The 23,220-nt window shown below is 34.7% G+C and overlaps 2 protein-coding genes and 3 pseudogenes across 2 annotated transcripts; 3 read left to right on the top strand and 2 right to left on the bottom strand.

Moving 5' to 3' along the window:
• Nucleotides 1-31: 31 nt before the first annotated feature.
• LOC128183579 (dynein axonemal heavy chain 8-like) lies at nt 32-1,843 on the bottom strand. The gene is made up of 3 exons (XM_052852653.1): nt 1,640-1,843; nt 1,089-1,253; nt 32-875 (listed from the first exon to the last, which is right to left on the bottom strand). The coding sequence occupies exons 1-3, from the start codon at nt 1,817-1,819 to the stop codon at nt 564-566; spliced, it is 657 nt and encodes a 218-aa protein (XP_052708613.1). The 5' UTR covers nt 1,820-1,843; the 3' UTR covers nt 32-563.
• A 2,920-nt stretch (nt 1,844-4,763) lies between these two features.
• On the top strand, nt 4,764-7,323 carry LOC128183575 (uncharacterized). Its single transcript, XM_052852650.1, has one exon. It carries the CDS (start codon nt 5,012-5,014, stop codon nt 7,022-7,024), a length of 2,013 nt encoding a protein of 670 aa, XP_052708610.1. The 5' UTR covers nt 4,764-5,011; the 3' UTR covers nt 7,025-7,323.
• A 1,857-nt stretch (nt 7,324-9,180) lies between these two features.
• On the bottom strand, nt 9,181-10,175 carry LOC128185164 (uncharacterized; annotated as a pseudogene).
• A 2,870-nt stretch (nt 10,176-13,045) lies between these two features.
• On the top strand, nt 13,046-15,301 carry LOC128183570 (uncharacterized; annotated as a pseudogene).
• Nucleotides 15,302-17,122: 1,821 nt separating this feature from the next.
• LOC128185163 (uncharacterized) lies at nt 17,123-22,637 on the top strand (annotated as a pseudogene).
• Nucleotides 22,638-23,220: the final 583 nt, after the last annotated feature.

Raw genomic sequence — 23,220 nt, 5'->3', positions numbered from 1 at the left:
TAGAAGAACCAATTAGAAAATAACACAGATCTGCCTCTTCAACAACATTCAATTTTAATTGAAATCAGTAGCTTGTAAAACTTTTGACACATAGGCATGAAAAATACAGAAAAAATATACATACTTTTAATATTTTAAATATATAAAATATCAACAAGGGTATAAACAAATACTTAATGCATCACTGTCAAGGAAAACCAACGTTCTATAAATAAATCGCTAGGCTTTAGGGAGTCTACAGTCCTCCCTATATATTTTATCACAGTGTGAAACACAACTGGACGGATTTTCACACAAACAAAATTAATAGGCGATAAAACCATGGAATGGGATTTGGCTACATAATGCTATGATAATGTATTGCATACCAGTTAAAAAAAACATATATAAGAATCACATTTAAATAATATAAAACCATCAACAGTTTTTTACTAAAGATCTTGGAAAATCAGATCTATACCAGTCAATTAACTTTAATCAAAACCACTACTAAAACAGTCACAATTTATAGAGAGAAAATTCAAAACTCTCCAGCAAAGCCACACTACATTGTTCTTTGTCGTTTAATACGGCCATATAGTGGCAGTCAGTCCGCGCAGAGCCCACCTCATGGGCGGAATTCCCTCCTTCTTGATGTCGATTTCCATGATGGGGTCACGTGGGGCAATTCTGGATGCATACAAGGGACATTGGAAGGAGGGCTCCTGTAGGGCTGGCTTCTCGTTGACTGGGTAGCACTGGAGATGGAGGACAGGGAGAGGGGCGTATCCCTGGCGCGAGGCCTGGTCCTGGAACTCATTGGTCGTCTTCTCGATGGAGCAGCCCCATAGGTGGATTCCGTGGATGTAGACACCCTCTGGTGGAGGTTGGAGGAGCTATTAAACAAGAACATTTAAGTGGCTATTTTTATTGATCTATATACCAGTACATAAATAAAATTTTCCTTGAATATCATAGTCAGACAAACCAGTACTTTATGAATCCCTTTTATTAAAGCAGCTACTGTTATGAAACGACCTTAGTATGCAAATTGTCCATTCATTTCCTAGAGCACTAGTTGTGCTCTCATACAGATCAAATGTACTTACATGTCCAAAGTCTCTGAATGTGGTGTCAGTCTGGAAGGTGAACTGTTCAAAGTTGCCTGACCTGTCCCCACAGTAGTTCTTGATAGCCTCCTGCTTCAGCAAAGCTAGGAGTCCTCTAGGATTGAAAAACGATCCTAGCCAGTAGGCTGGCATTGCCTTTCTACCCTATAAACATTGAAATCAAAATAATGTTAAATAGAAATAAATCTTGAATTGCAGTCATTGATGCTAATAACTTTAACTGTTTATGTACATGGTTCCAATTTTTCCAACCCCTGCTCACGCATTAAAAGTAAAATAACATTAGCCAATAAAATACCAGTAAATGTTAACACAGGCGAAGGTGATATACTAACTGCTGTGTAAACTAAAAGAACTGCATATACCCGTACTCTTATAATGATTTCATCCCTAATTATAGTCAGTTTCAATCCTCTAGCATGGCACAAAATGATTTTTGAAATACTTACAGTCTTGATGAATTGTATTGGTCATCCCTAGCACTTTGCTAGAACAGTGTTTTAATATAAATAAAAGAGGAGTTTTTTTACCATGCTGAGGATTTTCTCAAAGTGTTTCCAGCGGTCCTCCAGGTCGCGGAGCCACTGGGCGGCGTTGTAGGTGTAGGGTGGTGCCGTGGTGCCGGTCATCTTACACCAGATCCTGGGAATCCTCAGGTGGTACAGGTCGTCCGCGGCAGAAAGATAGTGGTCACTCAACTGGTCACCCATTACATTGTTCTCACAGGCGTTTCTTATTGTCTGAAAACCACAGCAGTTTTTTTCGTAACAAAATATGTTTATCCATGTTTCGAAAATCTTATTGCGACAGCTTGTTACCTGAAGCTATATTTAGTAACAGGTAATTTCCGTTCAAACACAGGTGTAGGCGAAATAATGGGAAAAGGCGCTATACCTCTTTACACAATTGAAATATATCCTGCTATATATTCTATAAAGACTTTTTGACAGAAAGCAGCTTCAGATAATTAAAAGAATATCCCTAAATGGCACATTGTGAAGTGAGGAGTACGCCTTCCAAATCCACGCTAAATTGTTGAAAAATGATTTCCACCCAAAAGGTATCTACGCACATACAGAGGTTGACTTTCAAAACCAGAAATACTGTCATGTTTTCATTAAGGACGTTGGATCCTGCGATTAAAAGTCTTAAGTTTTTTTCTAAAGTATTTTTTAAATATCTACACACATATCTAAACCAAAATTCAAAACAAAATTTTGGGGTCTATATGCTCCTTTCGGTGCTACGGTGTATTTAATATGACCTTTCTGCACTGAGAATGCAAATTGCACATAAATCGCTTTTCCCTCTATAATTTTTTATCGAAATGAACCATGGTATCAAATACAAATTTACATTATTTAGAATTAATAAAATTAAAATTGTCGTAATGAAAAAGTTTGCATTTTTTCACCTTATTGATATTTTGACCTTTTTGCACTGAAAAAATACTATTTTTATTCATAAACGATTCAACATGCAATTAAATAATTTAAAAGTCTCAAACTTTTTCTCAAACTATGACAGACTTGTCAAAAGAAACTTAAATATTCAGAAAATAAAACCAAAAGTATGGGTCTATGATGTAAATTTTGAGATATGGCATGAAATAAGATAATTTTAGGGGGAAATTGGAGTTGAATTTTTCTTTACTTTTATGAAATATCACTTAAACATGCCAATATATGTCGATAGAAATATTAAAATATTGTTGAAATATGTTCTTTGAAACAATACGAAGATACCCCAATGCATAAACTATCTGAAAATAAGAAAGCTAAAATTACGGTACTCTAAAACAACTGAGTTATGAAAAATGTTCATTTTCTTCTTAAAAACCTTCCGCCACAAAATATAGTCCCTTACTACACTCTCTAAATATGGAATTTTTTCTTCACTATTTTATTCAATAGAGTTTATTTGGCATTGTAAAAAAGGAATTTACAAGTAGAATTCATATATGACACAGAATTTCCAGACTAAAGGTAACACAAAATGGTTACCCAAAATCAGAGGATCGAACCTCTTTAAGTTAAGGTAGTCCTATACTCGGCACTAAATGGGCTCAATCATTAAAAGGTTAGCTTGAAATGATAAATATACATTCTAGCAATACAGATACAAAAGAAAATATGTATGTTTACATGCTAGTTTGTTTGTTATCACCTCTCAGACGGGTGTACCCCCTTGCACAAATTATTGACAATTATGAAATTTGCCAGACGTCCGTTTTTCGTAAAAATAATTACCAATTTTGGGAAAATTAGAACTGAACATACAACATAGAGTATTAATATTTATTTAAGCCATATCTCATCAATAATTTTGCGCAAATTTTTGTATGTGAGTACGCTTTATGGACTTGATGTATCAAAATAGAATACAAAAAATGCAATGCTAGTATCGCGTTTTGTATTTTTTTTTTTTACTATTTTATGGACTCAAACTTAAATTCATGGTGTTTATTCTGTAGATTGACATCTTAGAAAAAAAGATTTGGTAAAATAAATTATATTTTGACGGATTACTTTTCACGCTATAAGCTCTAAACCAAGTAGGCCCTGACGAAAAAATCCGGAAAAATCGCATTTTGCTACTGTTTTCTGCCTAGATCTGTCAACAATGTTAGATATCATTTAAACATCAATTAATTGACGATTGATTAAATTCGAAATAGCTTCTGTCTCTTAATTTAAACCGGTTTAAGTAAAAGAAAAAGAAGGGGGGGAGGGGGTCAAAACAAAGAAGATATAAGCATACCTGAGATCCTGGTTAATCAGAAACTTCGTTTTTCATTTTACTTTAACAGAATCGAGTTTCTCAACATTAATCATTTCTGTCTCTCATAGAATACATATATTACCGTTCTAATTGCTTATTATTGCCATTGTTTGCGATGTAGAGCAAAATCAATACCGGGTATCAAAAACGCTTTGTAAAAGTCAAACCAATATTGTAAAATCCGTATTATGACGTAGTGCGATACTCGGACTACTTTAAATTGAATTTTGATTATTATTTTTTATATACTGTAGTTTTACATATGCAAATAGATAAATTTTATTTTCAGAAATATATCAAAAGTAACGCCAATTTAAAACTGACTTGGGTCCGTTTTAGTTAATGATCTTACAGTCAAGCCTTTTACACTAGAGTGACAAAAACATGGATTGAATCAGTCAAAACTATAATGTGAAAGATAAGCTTTGTAAAGTAAGGCAATCTGAACCTCTAGGAAAGTATTGGGGGTCAAGTTAATAACAACAAAAATCACCATTTTAAAACAATATTTAATTTTTATTGAAATCAGTATAGCTTGTAAATCTTTTGACACGTAGGCAAAAAAATACATATACATGTACTTTCAATATTTGAAATGTATAAAATATCGAAAAGGATAAAAACAAATACTCAATGCATTACTGTCAATGAAGTACAACATTCTATAAATAAATCGTTATGTGTTGGGGAGTATTAAATCTTAATCACAGTGTGAAAACACAACTGGACGGATTTTCACATATAAATCTTTGGAATGGTTACATAATGCTATGATACATTGTGCTGCATACCAGTTAAAAATTAATGCATAAATAATATATATGATATTGATGAAAAAATATTAGTATTCTTTAAATGTTACATAGGACAGTTGTAGTGTTCCACATACTTTCATTTCTACCTGTGTAAAATCTCGTTTAACCTACTCGGTGATTTTCTAAGGCTAAAAATAAAACACAAAAATCCCCAGCAATGGACGACTTTTAGTATAACGGGGCAGAGTAAAGGTAAGTTAGACGTTGTTGAACAGAAACCTGTACGGATTGAAATTGTATTTTTACTGCAATGAAAACAAACACGAAATATCGTACATAAATACTTCAATTTTCAGTAAAAAAAAAATGGCTACCCAGAAGATATCTGAGTCGGTGTATATGGGAATGTGTCTCGAGATAGGAACCCCACAACAGGTGGCCTCCAGGAGAGATATACGGGACATTGCAGAGATGTTGATGTTCAGCGAGATGTTAAATAGACGGTTCACAGTGATGCTAAGTGGGAGTCGTAGAGAAGGATTCAGATTGAGTGGATCTGACCTGGACTACATGCGTTGGCCAAATAACCACCGAGTGATCTGGGACTTCTCTCAGTGTCAGTTTTACAACACACAAGAACACGCACTGATTCTCTGTGACAGTTCTGAGAGTCCACCAGGATTCACTTTACTATGGTTACCATTAGAAAGAGCGAACAGTAGAGTGATGTCAGCGTGTGTTAGGATGAATGGAATGCTCTATATATCAAGTTCAAAGTACAGAGAGGTCACGTGTTGTATTATTTTCTCTGATTCTACACCACACGGACCATGTAGCAGTGGATTATATAATGGTGAATTAGAATACGATGCTGCCCATTGCTTTATCAGTGATTTCTGGCCTTCGTCTGCCTCCTCATGGAAAGACAGATGCCACTCATGGCCCCCACGTCAAGTTGTAAACGAAATCATTAGAAATGGATGTCACTTTGTAGCAATAGGACACAAATCGGGAAATCATGCGGACAACGAATGGAGAATTTCCTTTTCTCGGGCGGAATACAAACTTGTGTATTCGATGAATCACACACAATTCTTAACATATGGATTGCTAAAACTATTCTTAAAGGAAATCATTAACAATGGATTAAGAGTTGGAGATAAACTACTGTGTTCCTATCACATAAAAACTGCTGTTTTCTGGGCTATTCAACAAAATGCTCTACCTCACTGGCATCCAAAAAATCTCCTGGTCGGTTTCTGGGTCTGTTTTAAACTTCTCCTTAAATGGGTATACGAGGGAAATTGTCCTAATTTTTTTATTCCAGAAAACAACATGTTTCTGAACAATATCTATGGTGAAGCACAAAGGACATTATTCACGCAACTGTATATATTGTATGAGAAGGGCATAGCATTACTTCTACATAGTCCCTCCATCAATTCCTACATTATTAATGTTTTGTGTAATCCCAGACTCACAATCTGTACCGTTGAACACACTCTGATCTCTGAGGTTGAACTTGATACGAATATTTTTAATGAAATATTTATTAATGAGTCAATACGCTCAGTAGACCTACGGATATGCAGAAAGTATCTACATGCTGTGGAAGAGTCAATAGGTTTACCCCTGACACAGTATCACAATGTCATGTTACGGAAACTTACAGCCACCATCCTTCAACGTACTGCGTTTATGTTACACAACTTGTACACTAACACAGGTTCAAACAAACAGTTGTATATTGTAGAGAAAATGGCTTGTCACATGCTGAAAATAGCAGCTAGGTTTGGGTTTGTGTCTGATATGTTATACATTGCCATGTATTATTACAAAACATTCAGATACAGGGTAGCTTTATCAGTTATAGATATCACAAAGGTCAAGTTAGCACAGCCATATCTGATGTATAGGAGTCGCGTAGACAGAGAGAGGTATATTGAGGCTGTAGGGGGACAGTCCTTGTCTACAAAAATGAGACAGGCTGTAGCACATGATATCAGACTTGACAATGAAATCTTTTATATCGATGAATTAATACCAGAACAACAGTCTAGTAAACAAAACAATGAGCCTTTCTTGATTATCCCACCCCTGGTACTGTTGTATATGTTAGAGTGTTTGTGCTCCAGACACGTTAACACACTGAGAGCACAGATAGCTTTAGATGATCTACAGGTCCTAGCCCACCATGATCAGGGACAGTTAGTACCTGCACACCTCAAAAACATCTCCTGGGAGATCCTGGGGATCTGTCAACAGATCGCAGAGAACCTCCAGGCTGCCCTGTACTCATACCAACAGTCACTCAGACAATATCCATACCAAAAAATTAAAACAGCTACTAGACAGAGAATTCAGGATCTACATTTATGAACTCACTGACAATTAAGGAGTATGGAATTCCTGTATTTCAAACACTGACATTGTTAATTGTGTTTGTTCTGGTTGGTTTTCTCTAAGGTTGTCTTGTGTCTGTGTAAAGGGGGGGGGGGGTTACACTTATGATTTGTATAACCCAATAAATAAGTGTATATTTATCTTAGTCTAATACAAATTTATTTGTTAATTTAATCAATATTGTAAACCTAAAATTTACCAGACAGAGAATTCAGGATCTACTGTAACATTAATTTTATGAACTTACTGACGAGAACGTATATATATATATAAAATGGCATGTCAAAATCTGACATTGTTAATCGTATTTGTTCTGGTCATTTTTTGCTAAGTTGTGTATGTGTAGGGGAGGTGTTGCACTTATGAAATCTACGTTTGATGTATAATCATGGAGATACGTGTATATTTATCTTTAGTTTGTATAGTTAACATTTATTGTTTATTTTAGTCAAAATTGTAAAACTAACATTCCAAGATGATTTATATATATACGTTATAATTATTTCAACGAAGTCAAAAATAAACACAATTAACTAAATCGGTATCTCAATCTTAAATATAATATGCTGCCTAATTCATTACAATGTAATTTGTTATAATTTTACAAGCATTTGTCAGATGCCAATTTTGCATACATGACTTATCCAAGTTTGTTCTCGACACTCTCGTTTGTCCAACATATTCAAAATCATGAAATAAACGTCTTTTAAATGATGCATACTTATATATGTAGGGGTATTTAGGGTGAGTGGGGGCATTCAGCTCGCCCTCTCCCCTAAAAATGTCAAAATAAAGTTATATCATAATCTTTTTGGCTGCTTGTGAGTCTTACTAATCAATTTTTTCAAAACCTACGAGATTTTTCTACATGACAGATTTTAACGGTATATTAAGAAAAAAAACCGTTGCTTTAATGATGTAACGTTTAAGTTAGAAAACCCATTTCATTCACGCTCCCCATGGATTCAAATGTCACCAAGCAACCACCTTGGAGTATTAAGATAAGGTCTTGTGATACAACTGGCATGTGTTTATTATTAATATAAAAAAACTTCATTTACATCATTCAACAAGATTTTATTTTCTCTAAAAGCTGTTTATTTAGATCCCTTTTCAAAGGTAAAAGGATCTCTGCAAAGTAGAAGCTTTTGTTGGATGTACTGCATAGATCTATAAACCTTTAAAAAACTTGTAATTCGATCATTTCTTAAATACTATCCTGACAAGAAATATCACAAAAGTCTAGCTTTGAATACTTCAATTTTATCATACAAAACCTCTAGAATTCAGAACTTCTGCCTACGATCTTCCACTGCTAATGGATGTAAATTTAATTCGTTTACAGTAGTTGTCCTTCGATTAATACCAGAACTAAATTTGTTTGTGGAAGATAAAGGATACATTGGGACGAAAAATGCATAATGGAATCATTGTTGTCAAAGAATAGTCTCTCCGTTGTATAGATGGTTTACCAATGAAAGGGCAATAGAATAGGAAGAATGACCACAAGTAGGCTAGAACCCAGGATTCTTCTCTACGATTGTTTAGATGAGTAACCAATGATGGTATGTTGTACATGAATGTATACCATGTAGCCATTCTCAAGAGATGCACAGACATAGATTTGGTGCTGACGGAAGTATAAAAGGAACCTAGTGTAATTTCTGGTCATCAATAACAGCGTCTTCTGAACTATTATTGTTTAGCTATAAAGTTTGAGAGTAAAGGCAGCTGTCCTACTAACGTTATGAATTTTGAACATATTCTTGATATGCTGAGAATTCTATGTTTAAATATGGACATTTATATATCTTGGCAGACATACCCCCCTCCCCCCGGTAATTCTAAAAATAAATTGATTATCATCAGTACTGCTTGGTACAAAGAATTTCGAACAAGTGAAAAAAGATGAAATACATTGACTTGGTCATGTGGCAAATTCATACATGATTGTATCAAGAAGATAGCATTTAAGTGGCACAATGACAGGACATTGTGTCTGGGAAATAAGAAATGTATATTATGGAAATCTTCCTCTTCAAACGAAATTAGGGGTAGAAGAACCAATTAAAAAATAACACAGATCTGCCTCTTCAACAACATTCAATTTTAATTGAAATCAGTAGCTTGTAAAACTTTTGACATGTACGGTACGCATGAAAAATACAGAAAAAAATATATATACTTTCAATATTTTAAATATATAAAATATCAACAAGGGTATAAACAAATACTTAATGCATCACTGTCAAGGAAAACCAACATTCTTTAAATAAATCGTTAGGCTTTAGGGAGTCTACAGTCCTCCCTATATATTTTATCACAGTGTGAAACACAACTGGACGGATTTTCACACAAACAAAATTAATAGGTGATAGATCCATGGAATGAGATTTGGCTACATAATGCTAAGATAATGTATTGCATACCAGTTAAAAAAACACATATATAAGAATCACATTTATATAATATAAAACCATTAACAGTTTTTTACTAAAGATCAGATCTATACCAGTCAATTAACTTTAATCAAAACCACTACTAAAACATTCACAATTGATAGAGAGAAAATTCAAAACTCTCCAGCAAAGTCACACTACATTGTTCTTTGTCATTTAATACGGCCATGCAGTGGCAGTCAGTCCGCCGGAGCGCACCTCATGTGTGGAATTCCCCCCTTCTTAATGTCGATTTCCATGATGGGGTCACATGTGGCGATTTTTGGCAACGTACAGGGGGCACTGCAAGAAGAGCTTCTGTAGGGCTAGCTTCTCGTTGATTGGGTAGCACTGGAGATGGAGGACGGGTAGAGGGGCGTATCCCTGGCGCGAGGCCTGGTCCTGGAACTCATTGGTCGTCTTCTCAGTGGAGCAGCCCCACAGGTGAATTCCGTATGTGGCGTCGGTCTGGAAGGTGAACTGTTCAAAGTTGGCTGATATGTCCCCACAGTAGTTCTTGATGGCCTCCTGCTTCAGCAAAGCTAGGAGTCCTCACATTCATACTATGTTTAGAATATTAACTAGTACTAACTGTACATGTGATTAAGGTTAAGTGCACTACATTTTCAATTACTAAATAACAGTAATTTTTACTTGAAAAATGAATTTCTGGTACCTGGCTTGTGCATATAAGCGTGTACATATATGAAAAATATTAGACAACTGCATGAAAAAGGAAATTCATTTATACCATACTGAATCCGATAAATTAAAATTGGCCATTTGTGAGCTTTAAAAGCTGATTTTAAGCATGTTACCTGCATTAATCAGCCATTACGATATACTGCAATAATAAAATGTATATAATATAAGAATCAACTTTTAAAGCCTAGTCAGCAAGTAATATTAACTTATATATGTAGTAGGTACATGTATTACATGTGTAATTTGTAATTGTCAGTAAAGGCAATATTAAAATGTAAGACATGCTTTTTCATTCTTATTTGCTTTGCCCAGCCGTCTATGAGTTTAAACAACCTTATAAATTTTCGAAATCAATCCGTAAACACCCCGATAAGTAATTCTATTGATATATGACAATTTGTGAAAAAATTCCACGGTGTCTGTTCCAGAAAATGTCAGCTCGACGCCCATGGGGCCGTTCTGGCCTTTGGTTCTTATCATAAGATTAAAAAAAAATGATTTTTCTAGCCGACCACGGTGGAACAATAGCGATACAGTGTGGAAATTTAAAGTGCATGTTGATAAATGTTATTGATTTTCTATCGTTACATATACATTTTCGGATAGTCAAAGTTAATGTTGTTTTTAGTCCTATTCACACAAAGTATGATTTTCATCGATAAGGTCGATATATCTTGTACGAAGTATAATAAAATACCTATTTTTTGCATTCCAATTCACTTTTAGTTAGGTAATTTTTTTTATTATAATATCGGATTTACTATGTCCATTTAAAGTGAGAAGTGTGCTAGTCATCTATCTGACTTATTAGCATGACGTGCATAATCTTAATTACACGCAAGTGTTTAAGGACGAATGAAAAAAATATTCCATCGTTGTTATTGATAACTATCTATTGTATGTAATAGACCTTTGATCACAATGTTATTTTTCATTTTTAAACAAGTAGGTTATTCACCTATTTTTGCGTCAATGGCCGTTATATTTGAAAAAATTAAGTAATATATCTCTTAAAACTTTACATTATGATTGAGATTTTCTTAGTTGTAAAAAGATAACAAATAATCAAGCTATTCGGAAAATGAGGCACATTGAATAAATGACGGTTGGCACTGGATATATACAAAGCATTCAGTGTTCAGAGACAATTTCTCAAAATATTCCAGTTTGAATTTCCTCCGTCAGATTTCAAATCCCTAACCTTTTTGAATGAATTTAACAAAACCTTTAATGATGATAATGCAAAAACATTTTATTTAAAAGTAGTTAACTACAATGTACTTGTATCGCGCTCATTCTGCTGACATAAAATCTAAATGAAGTCAATTATCAACATTTTGAGATACGGTGGCTTTTATCTATTAAGCATTTTTCAATAGTTTGCATTTTGTGCCATACGATTATATCAATGAACAAGTGATATTAAACGAACACAAAATATGCAAAAATATATAGACTAACAAATGAAATCTTAATTTTTTATATTATAAATATTAAAAACATGTTTTAAAAAATGTTAAAAAGACAAAATCTGAGAAATTAAGCCGAATTTCCTGTGTTTTGCTACAAGTCCATTTTCGTTTGAGCCTAATTCCGTAATACATTCAAACTATCGAATGTTATATTTATAATAATTTACTTCATAAATACTTTTTGTATGTTTTGTGCTTTTAAGCAATTTTCAATTATTGCATTGTGTGCCATACGATTATATTAATGAACAAGTGATATTAAACGAACACAAAATATGCAAAAATATATAGACTAACAAATGAAATCTTATAACTTTTTATATTATAAATATTAAAAACATGTCTTAAAAAACGTTAAAAAGACAAAATCTGAGAAATTAAGCCGAATTTCCTGTGTTTTGCCACAAGTCCATTTTCGTTTGAGCCTAATTCCGTAATACATTCAAACCATCGAATTTTATATTAATAATATTTTACTTCATAAATACTTTTTGTATGTTTTGTGACAAAGTTTACTCATGACAATGAACTTTATAACAATTAGATTTTGACAACTCAAACCCCGAGTAAACGAGATCCTTTTTAAAATGATACATATGATGGTATATACATCTACAAAGGCTGATTTATTATTATAAATAGCACTAGTTTTAATCTCAAGCAAACAATTAATTTTTATATACGAAACTTGATTTCCTGAATCATAAACAGTCGAAGAAGTTTCCAGACAAACGGTGCTTTGTTGGACTAATAGTTTATTCCCAGTATACCTATGTGAGCAATTTATTTTCGCCGTGTAAATAAAGGCTTAAGCTTTGGAAGACATATCAAAAGGCAAGGAGAAAAGAAAGTATGTAGAGGTTTCGAATTAAAAGCCACTGAAAAGGTATGTCACGGGATTTAAACATTCACAATGACGTAACATTTTATTAATATTTTACGAATTCTTTTAAAAATCAATGTGAACTCTATTGATTTACCTATAATTAAAACAAACGTTTACTGCCGTGATGTTGCTAAACATTGTTAATTTTGGGATTTAAAATTTTTTTTCCATTATTTTGGGACAAAAAGTTGAAATGTCAACCTTCCATAGTAATACATAATATATTTAGTAATATTAAAGTATCATCAGTATATTAAAAAAGTTTCAGTGTTAAATAAATGCTGTACCTGTGTAAAATCTCTTTTAATCTAATAGGGGTTTTCCAAAAATAAAAATAAATCACAAAAATCCCCAACAATGGATAACTCTAACAGAGCAGAGCAAAAGTAAGTTGAACTTTGTAAAACACAAAAAATTAATACGTATTAAAATTGTATTTTATTGCAATGAGAACAGACATAAAGAATGATACTAAATACATTTTACTTTCGGTAGGATGGCTGTTCAGAATATATCTGAGTCAGTGTATGTAGGAATGTGTCTCAAGATAGGGACCCCAAAACAGGTGGCATCCAGGAGAGATATAATGGACACTTTTGAGATGTTGGTAAACAACGAAACGTTGAATAACGCGATCACAGTGATAAAGAGTGGAAGTTATAGAGAGGGATTTAGATTAAGTGGATCAGACCAAGACTGTATGTGTTGGCCCAATAACCACCGCGTGATTTGGAACTTCTCCCAGGTACAGTTTTACAACACATAAGAACACGCGTTGATTCTCTGTGACACTTCAGAGAGTCCACCAGGATTTACTTTACTCTATTTACCATTAAAAAGAACTAGTCGTAGAGTGATGTCAGCGTGTGTAAGAATGAATGGATGGCACTTTATATCAAGTTCAAAGTACAGAGAGGTCACATGTTCTTTAGTTATATCTGGTTCTACCATCCATGGACCTTGTAGCAGTGGGACATTTTGTGGCGTAATAGAATACGATGATGCCCATTGTTTCGTCAGTGATTTCTGGCCTCCATCTGCCTCCTCGTGGATCGACAGATGTCATTCATGGCCCTCATCTCATGTTGTCAACGACATCGTCAAAAATGGATGTCACTTTGTAGCAATAGGACACAAACTTGGAAGTCATACAAACAACGAATGGAGAATTTCTTTTTCTCAGGCGGAATACAAACTTGTGTCTTCAATGAATCACACACAATTTTTAACATATGGATTGCTTAAATTGTTTTTAAAGGAAATTATTAACAATGGGTTAAGAGATGAAGAAAAACTACTGTGCTCCTATCACATTAAAACTGCTGTTTTCTTGGCGATTCAACAAAATGCTCTTCCTAACTGGCAACCAAAACATCTCCTGGTCGGTTTCTGGGTCTGCTTTAAACTTCTCATTAAATGGGTGTACGAGGGTGTGTGTCCCAACTTTTTTATTCCTGAAAACAACATGTTTCTGAGCAATATCTATGGAGGAGCACGAACGAAGTTATTCACGCGACTGTATAGGTTGTACGAGAATGGCATAACATTACTGTTACACAGTTCCTCCATCAGGTCCTACATCATTAATGTTCTTTGTAATCCTAGACTTACAATTTGTACTGAAGAACACACTCTGATATCTGAGGTTGAATTTGATAACAATGTTTTAATGAGATGTCTAGGCATGATTCAATAGACCCACGGGTATTAAAGAAATACTTCCATGCATTAGAACTGTTGATAAGTTTACCTCAGACACAGTATCAGAAGGTCATGTTACAGAAACTTACAGCCACCGTCCTCCAGAGTACCGCATTTGTATTACACAACATGTACACTAACACAGGCTCTAACAAACAGCTGTATATTGTTGACAAAATAGCCTGTCATTTTCTAAAATTAGCAGCTAAGTTTGGGTTAATTTCTGATATGTTATACATTGCAATGTATTATTATAAGACATTGCGGTACAACAATGCTTTATTAGTAATAGATTTAACAAAGGTCAAGTTCGCACAGCCATATCTAATGTATGAGAGACATGTAGACAGAGAGAGGTATACTGAGGCTGTAGGAGGGCATTCCTTGTCTACAAAGATGAGACAGGCTGTAGCACAGGATATCACGCTTGACAATTATTTTTTTTACATCGATGAATTAATGCAAGAACAACAGTCTAGTAAGCTAAACAATTGGCCTTCATTGCACATTCCACCCCTCGTACTTTTGTATATGCTAGAGTTTTTGTGCTTAAGACATGTCGACACAACGAGAGCTAAGCAAGCCTTAGATGATCTTCAAGTTCTAGTGCATTATGATCAAGGGGACTTAGTACCAGTATATCTTAGAGATATTCCCTGGGAGATCCTGGGGATATGTCAACAGATCTCAGGGAACCTCCAGGCTGCCCTGTACTCTTACACACAGTCCCTCAGACAAAATCCGTTCCATAAAATACAAACCGCTACCAGACAGAGAATTCAGGACTTACATATATGAACTCAATGTTGTATAAAAGTCGTCAATGTCAAACACTGATATGTTAATTTTATTTGATCTGATTTTCTATAAACTTGTCCTGTGCTTATGAGTGTAGAATAGGGTTTAAACTTATGATTTCTACAGATATATGTATATTTATCTTACTTTGGTTAAAACTTCTTTGCTAATTTAGTCAAAATTGTTACCCTATTGAAAATTCCATTTTAAAAATGATGATTTGAATATGTTGTGATTATTTTAGCGTGGTTAAATAAACGCAATTTACTGAATTGGTGACTCAATTTTTGATACAGTCTGATGCTTAATTCATTACTATGTAATTTATTTAAATGGTCTTACAACCATCTGTCAGGTGCCAGTTTTGCATACATGACTTTTGCCAGTTTGTTCTTGACCCTCACTCTCATTTATTTACACATACCCTAAAATCTTCAAAATAAGCTTATTTTAACATTTGGTAAGAACGTAGGGGCTTATTTTCAAAATTGTCTTATTTGCAAGTCATAGCTTATTATCAATGCAACAATTCCGATCATAATCACGGCTTATTATTAAAACAGTATAAATAGGAACTGATCAATTGTGAATTATTTGACTGTTCCAAAAATGTTTTATCCAGATTAACACCGTAAGAGTAAAATGAATAGTGGTTAGTGTTAATAATTCAATTTTATTTTATGTATTGGAATAGTTATGCACTCTGACCACTGAACCTTGCATCTGTCAAGATGTAGCAAATATCAAATATCGCCATTACGTAACCAGGCACTTGTTGACTCATCGCGTTATCAATGTTTGTTGAAAGCTGACATGAATCAATAAATACGCATTATTTCCCTTTTATCTCCGACTAAAAGGGAGTCGTTTTTTTGTGCAAACAAAAAAAATTTGTTTGCACACACCTTTGCAGTTATGAGACTATATCTTTCAAAAATAAGGATTTAATGATTATATTTACATTTTTTACATTCTTGCCTTGTACGCAAATGCGAATTATACCTCAAAATTACTGTACTATCCTATGGGTAAGTTTAAATTAATGGAAGAGCCACTGTAACAGCCACAAGCGTGATTTTCGCTTGTGACGTTGTATTTATCAGCGTTCAACGTTTGTGACGTCACAATTAAAGTGCAGAGGAACCTTTATACAGTACCTTATTATAACATACAATTTTAGTAATCCTTTCTGACAAGACTTTAAAGGGACATGTTCACGATTCTGGTCAAAATTTTTTTTTCCGATTTTAATGTTTACAATGCTTCTGGCATTTTTAATAGGCAACAAAATTTTTAGCGTCATTCGTTGAGTTATAAGCGAGTTACAACGCTTTCAATTCTTTGCACAGCTTTGTTAACATTTTAAAAGTTGAAGTGAAAATTCCAGTTTTAGACCTAAAATGAATGTGTTAAACGTTAGAAACGTTTTTTTATGCTTAAAAGAAATAAGAAGATAAACAAATCAGCTTGAAAAAGATTTTTTACTGGTATATCGAACCTAAATTTGTAAACAAAAACAGGGCACAAGCCTTGTTTACATGACAAAGAATTGTGAACCCTGTATTTTGCTTCTAATTCTAAGGCTGACTCTTAAATTTCATTTATTCCATAGAAATGAAATCTGAAAGCATTGTAAATGATAAACACAAAAAAAGAAAATTTGACAAAATCGTGACCATGCCTCTTTAAAATGAATAAGAAGATAGACAAATGAGCTCGAAAAAGATTTTTACTGAGCAGTATATTGAACCTATTTAAACAGATACGGGGTTCAGTCCTTGTTTACATGACAAAGAATTATGAGGCTTGTATCTTTCTTATAATTCTATTACTGACTCTTAAATTTTTTTCAGTCATTGGTAAGCATTCCTAAAACATAGTAAATAATAAAAACAGAAAAATAGAATTTGACCAAAACGTGACCATGTCCTTTCAAGTTAAATTGCTTTACTATTTTAATATTAATGAAGTGAAGATATATATTTCATTTCACCTGTCTCTTTGTCAAGTTGCCAACTAAAACATTTGCGACACGTAATGTATTCTTTACATTTGGCCATGTAATGGCTTAAAGATGGAGATCAATAGAGGTCAAAGGTCACTGTCAATGATAGAGGTTAAAGGTCAACTCTGCCTATCTGAACTTTGCCATGAAAACAGTAATCTTGCTATTCAGTTTGTTTACTGTTCAAAATTGCATGCTTTGGTTGGGTTTTGTTAAAACAGTTGAAATAAGAAATTTTTTGTATGATATCATAGATATGATGAGATTTGTGTCCTTTTAATTTCAGTCATTTGCCAAGACTTGGAAGCAACAGTTCCAAAGAAAAGAAAAAATGGCAGAGTAGAAATGAAAAGTATGTATTACTGAAAATATAACCTTTTTTAAAAAAAAAATATTATTAGTTATCCAGGTCCAATGAAGGGTGAATGGGAAATCACCCGGTGTTGTAGCAGTCCTCGGGGTGTATGGAATTTAACATGGGGCAAATCCCCGTACAACCTTGAACCTGGCTAACAAATTTATTTCCTATGTTATACAAATTGTAAAATGACAATGTTTTACCAGTGCTTTGCAACTTGAAAATCTGGTCTAAAGATCACTCAGAATAAAGATAAATACATCTTATAGCATGTGCTATATTTTATTGATTAATCATTATAAACAATGTATTTCAATTCAGTTGTTAAACATGAATTTTTACACCCATTTTAAAACAGTTCTTTTTTCAAAAAGATTTTCAATTAGTTTGTAAATGATGTTAACGGAAACAAAAACTTATTGATATTAATTAAAATTTGATAAAAATTATTTATTTATACAATAGAATAGGGATTTTGATAAATTATTTACTAGTATTCATTTACTTCATCTAACGTTACATTTTTTTTGCGACGTCACCTTTTATTTACACATGGCTTCAGCAGGTGGTACAGAAATTTACACCCAACTTGTTAACCAATCAGATCTTGCGTTACAAGTGACATAGGAAATAATATTACATGTTTATCTCCATATGCATTGGATACCACTCGTGTAATAAATTTTGATATTCCATTCAGTATTCTTACTAAATGTTACGTCATAGCTAAACATTATATATGTTTAGGTGTTTGATTGACGTATGAAAAAAAATCAATTCAATTAATAATTGTAGAGTTGTGAAGCATTTAATGCTGTTTAATTATTTTTTCATGAATTAATTAAAATGTGATTAAAAATGAAATGTTTGTTTGTTAATCTTTAAGGAATTTTTTTCCATGCGTAAAATTGTTCTTTTCTTGTACTATATGTGTTGTGCAGCTCACAGTTATAATTTCTTCAGGAAAGATTGAGGTTTTAAAAAAAAAACCTAGTTAAACGTGATAAAAAGAATCTCTCATGATTTGCAGTGGTATAGGATTTTTATCTAACTTTTTGTGTGTTTTCTTTTACTCTGCGATAGAAAACACGAAACTTGTTGGATAAAAATCATCTACCATTGCAAATCACGAGAGATCCTGTATATAATGGTGGTGACTTTAGCAAATTTCAGTAAAAATGGTCTTTCCACAATATAAAAATATTGTTTTAAACAATTATTTTGTAGAAGATGGCAGAAAGAGTCTAGTGGCATGTGTCGAGATGTTCGACTGAAAAATGATCCATCAATAGAAGTGGTCAGAGAAAACGCTGCTGACAACAAGGTTGATGGGGATTATCAAAATGGCGGGGACTCTCATAGTGAAAAAGAGGAGGTCAATGCCATTTCAGAGGGGGTTAAGGAAGGAAAAGTTGAACTTGGAGATGGTGAAGAAAGTGAAGAAAAATGTAGTGCTCAGTTGGAAGAACCATCAAATAAGGACAAAAATAGTGAAAGGGAGACAGACAGTGCTAAAGAGAATGGTGCTTAACTTCACAAGGAACATAAAACCGGGGACAGTTTAAGTGAGAAAGAAAGAAATGAAAGAAGAGATAAACCCAAAGAAATTCCTAAAGCAAAAGCAAAAAAAGAGAATTGCAAACAAAGCCATGAGGAGGATGAGATAGGAGGTGGTGTTTGTGATAAGCAGTTGGAGTTTGCGAGGCCCAGGAAGAAGTTGTCTCCGTGTAAGAAAGGGAAGACTGAAAGCTAGGGAGATAGATACTACTGTAGCAAGAAGGGAAGGAGTGGAGACGGACAAAATGGACTCTGGTTCCCATCATGGAAGAGAGAGAAGAAAGTCAGACTTGTACGACAAGAGAAAGGATCGGCTAGATGACAGTGTGGCAAGGGATTCCAAGAAACCCAAAACAGAACAGGATTCTACTGAAGGAAAGTTGGAGCAGGGAGATGAAGAAAGTAAGGTGGAGAATCAAGTTCTGGCCAAGGAAGTGGAAGAGTATGCTAAATAAATCATTCAGTCCAGCATCAATGCACTTTCTCTTGAGGAGAGCTCCGTTTCAGCTGAAACAAAGTTAGCTGATCAGAAAGATGCAGGTGTAGATGAACCTGTGATTAACACAGTGCCAAACCTTTCAGAATTGTGTAGGAGTTCAAAAGTGTCTTCAGAAGAAGGAAAACTCAGGATTGAAAAAGAAACTTATGACGAATGCTGCGAACCACCCAGTTCTGATTATGTGTCTGCTTCAGTTATACCTGAGACAGATGTCCCACAGGCTTTGTTTGATTGCAAGGCAGAAAATATGGTTTCCAGTCTTTCAAGATTTTCAGAAGCAGACACTGATGGTAGTCGGTTTCTAAGGAAAGATTCAGGAAAGGAAATGCTGACCTCTGCTTTTGAGTCTTCACCTATAGAGGCAAAAATTGTAGGCTCACCATCATCAGAGAAGGAAAAATGTGACGTTTTTGAGGAGAGTGATGATGACATTAAAACAGAGAATTTTATTGAGCCTGAAGTGAGCAGCCTTCCGGGAGCTTTGTTGGTAAGTCCTGACTGTGTGATGACGCCAAAGTTTGAAGTTCCCCCAAACACCCCAGCATCTGGATATGCAGAAAAACTTCAGCCGTCGATGGTAAAGAACATAAATCTGATTCAAAACAAAGCCAAACTGGAGAAAGAAGTGGCTGATTTGTTGTCCGGACTGACTATGAAGCTTCACCATCCGGTTGGATCTGGTCTAGAGGAATTTAAATCTGAGGAATCAAAACTTGATGAAGGCAAGAAAAAAGAATCAAGCCCAGAGCAAAAGGACAAAAAGGAGACCTCTGATGAGAATCCAGATTCATCCACAAGTATCCAGACATCAGACAGTGCCATCATATCTGCCAATAGCTCGCCTAGTCACGATCTCTGTGTGGAGGAGATCGCGGGCATGTTAAGGCTTCCCGATGCGATATGTAGAAAGTCACTTGTCTGTACTTCATACGATATGACGTCATAATTAACTTTGACGTCACGATCTGCATTCCTGTCGATAGTTCTCAGGGAATGTATCTTAACGTTAAAAGTGAATTATATCAAACCAGTATAATACCGCATGTTTCCTTTATATAGATGTTGCAGTTAATTCTAGACGTACAGAATTCATTCATACTAAAAACCAGTATCAAATAATCGGCAGTTTTAAAGCTTCGTTTTAAGTTAAAGACTATTTATAAACTAGTGGTTTGGAGACTCTCCCTGCTACGTGTAAACAACTGAATGAAGAAATTTTAATGCATGTAAAACCAGCTTGGCGCAGGTGAAAGATCAACACAATTTTAGAATATTTTACGTAAAATTGGTAGAGAATATAAGTACCAATGTGAATCGTGCTGCGGAAACCTACGGATTTACCCCATTTTTTTGTAAATCGCTTTTGATTAGTAAAAATGTGCATTATTTTGATGATTTTGTGGAATGTTTCAGCAATATCTTCTATAAACGAAATATCTATTTCTTTCCCAAGCAAGAACTTCAAAGTTTATGACTTAACAAAGGATTTTTCTTAAAAATATGTATGATTTAATGTCATTAATCACCTGCGCCGATGCGTTTTAACTAGATCATTTGCAATATTAGGATTCGCCTGTCACGTGATTACGAAGTACATATGACGTCACAAAAATGCATCAAATATAATGTTTAACATCGATGTCAATAAATGTAACATAGATGTAAAGAAATACTCCCGGTAAAATTATTTTTGCCATGATTCAAATAATATCGTTTTCCAGCCGTATTTTAGCATCGGGACGCCTTAACAATGCTGCGATGGAGAAGTTAGACCTGTGTGTGAAGCAAGACCTCAGCTTAGCAGAGGAAGGGAGATGTAGTCCAGAGGAGTACCTGTCCATGTTACAACAGGTGCTTCCAAACGTTACTTCCATCACCAAGCTCAAACCTGGCCAGCAGGAGGATGGTGTACAGTGTGGAGTGGTGTCATCCAGCACCCACACAGAGTGGCCTCCAGAGAACGGGGTGTCAATGAGAGAGGGTGCCACCCAGGTCATGTGTAGGTCAGCTGCTGAGGTGGTGAACATGTGTGATTTGTCTGTAGCTGAGAATGTGGAGTTTCCTTGTAAGCTTCACACAGAGGAGGAGAATGATGTATGTGTGAGACAGTCTGGTGAAGTAGTGGAGGAAGAGTGTACAGATCAGGATGAGTCTTGTTTCTCCAAGGATGATCTGGATTTGGAGGACGTGGGTATGAATAGAGCAGGGGATCAACATAACTACTGTCTGAGTCAAAGTGATGGAGCAAGGTTGATCAGATATACACATGGAAATATTCCTCAGGGATCTGTGACCAGTGCTACTAAGAAACGCTGTAACTCTGCAAAGTCTTCTGTTTCTAAGAGTCTTGAAAACGAAGCACAATTTACCAAGCTTAAGTTGTCCAAAACATTGTCGAAATCAGAAGAGAAGCTGAAGCATGCTTTGAAACCTCCATGGAACAGTAATACCAAAGTGGATCATGGGAAAGCGGGAAGTGTTACTCCATCCAGAATCCCCAAAGCCTGCAAGAGCAAGACAGGCAGTCATTCTAGTTTAAAACAGACACAGGATAAGTCCAAGTCTTTGGAAACAAAGACAGAAAAGATTGATAAAGAAATTGCTGGTGAAGTCTGCTCTGGTGATTCACTTCAAGAAGTTGGGAATGATAAGAAACATCATCGAGCCAGTAACAAGAGTACAAGTACAATGGATGATGTCAAATCAAAGGATGTTCATCAGAAACATCAGTCTGTAGCTCGGAGATCGGACAGCTCAGAAAAAAGAAAAAACCCAGAGCAAGCCCAGAAAGTGTTGTCTGAAATCGAGAAAGGTAGATGTCAAATGGATCAAGTTGAGAAAGCTGAAAGCGCCAAAGGAGACTCCAGTGTGCAACCCGTTCCAACAAGTGGAGGAGTGGAGAACAAAGAACCCAATGCTGCAGACTCCACCAAAGCTCCACCCAAGTGGAAGAGCAAGAACGCCAAAAAGGGTAAAGGTCGACAGAAAAATCGTTGGTGAAATTGTGGAGAAACATATTTCAGTTGTTATTGTGTATTATTTATGATTTTGAACGACTTTTCAACTTTTTTTTTCAATCAGTATTATGCATAATAGATTCAGGGACAATTTTGTATGAATACAAGTTTTTGTAGAATTTTTTTTTTGGTTATTAAAATTAGCTTTTCAAATATGTTGTTTGATTTTTTATGGCGTCGAGCGAAGCTCGAAAGCCATCTAGGGATCGAACGTCCGGAAGTTTGCAAATTTTTAAGGAGCCAAACAACTCAAATAAGTGCAAAGTTTTCTTATGTGTTTGAAGAAAAATAGATGACATACTTCAACTTCGAGCAGAACTGTACGTCAACAAAACGAGTTGGCAGATACGAAATGGTTGATGTCTTTGAAAATGTTCATATTTTATTGTAAACAGTATGTCTGGGTTTCAGCGGACGAATACACTTGCACGGAGACACATGCGATAGTTAGGCCTACATACTCAATTTGGTTATGAAATATACCAGCCTGCAAAACAGATTATTTTGTATCCATATCGAATATTGACAATGAACAAAAGTTTGATCTTTTAGAAACAAAACTTCATACATTGAACGATAAGTATATCTACAACCAAGAGTTATTTTTAACCAACTTGTGAACTACTTTCACTTTGTAAACAACGTGAATAGGTGCCTTTTCTTTCTACCCCTGATCTTTTCGGCCCGTGTCATTTGGACCCATGTGCATTTTAAATCATTGATAATAAGAGACAAT

Source organism: Crassostrea angulata, chromosome 5, assembly GCF_025612915.1.
Source record: "Crassostrea angulata isolate pt1a10 chromosome 5, ASM2561291v2, whole genome shotgun sequence".
NCBI lineage: Eukaryota > Metazoa > Mollusca > Bivalvia > Ostreida > Ostreidae > Magallana > Magallana angulata.
This window is presented reverse-complemented; position numbering and strand designations above follow the sequence as displayed.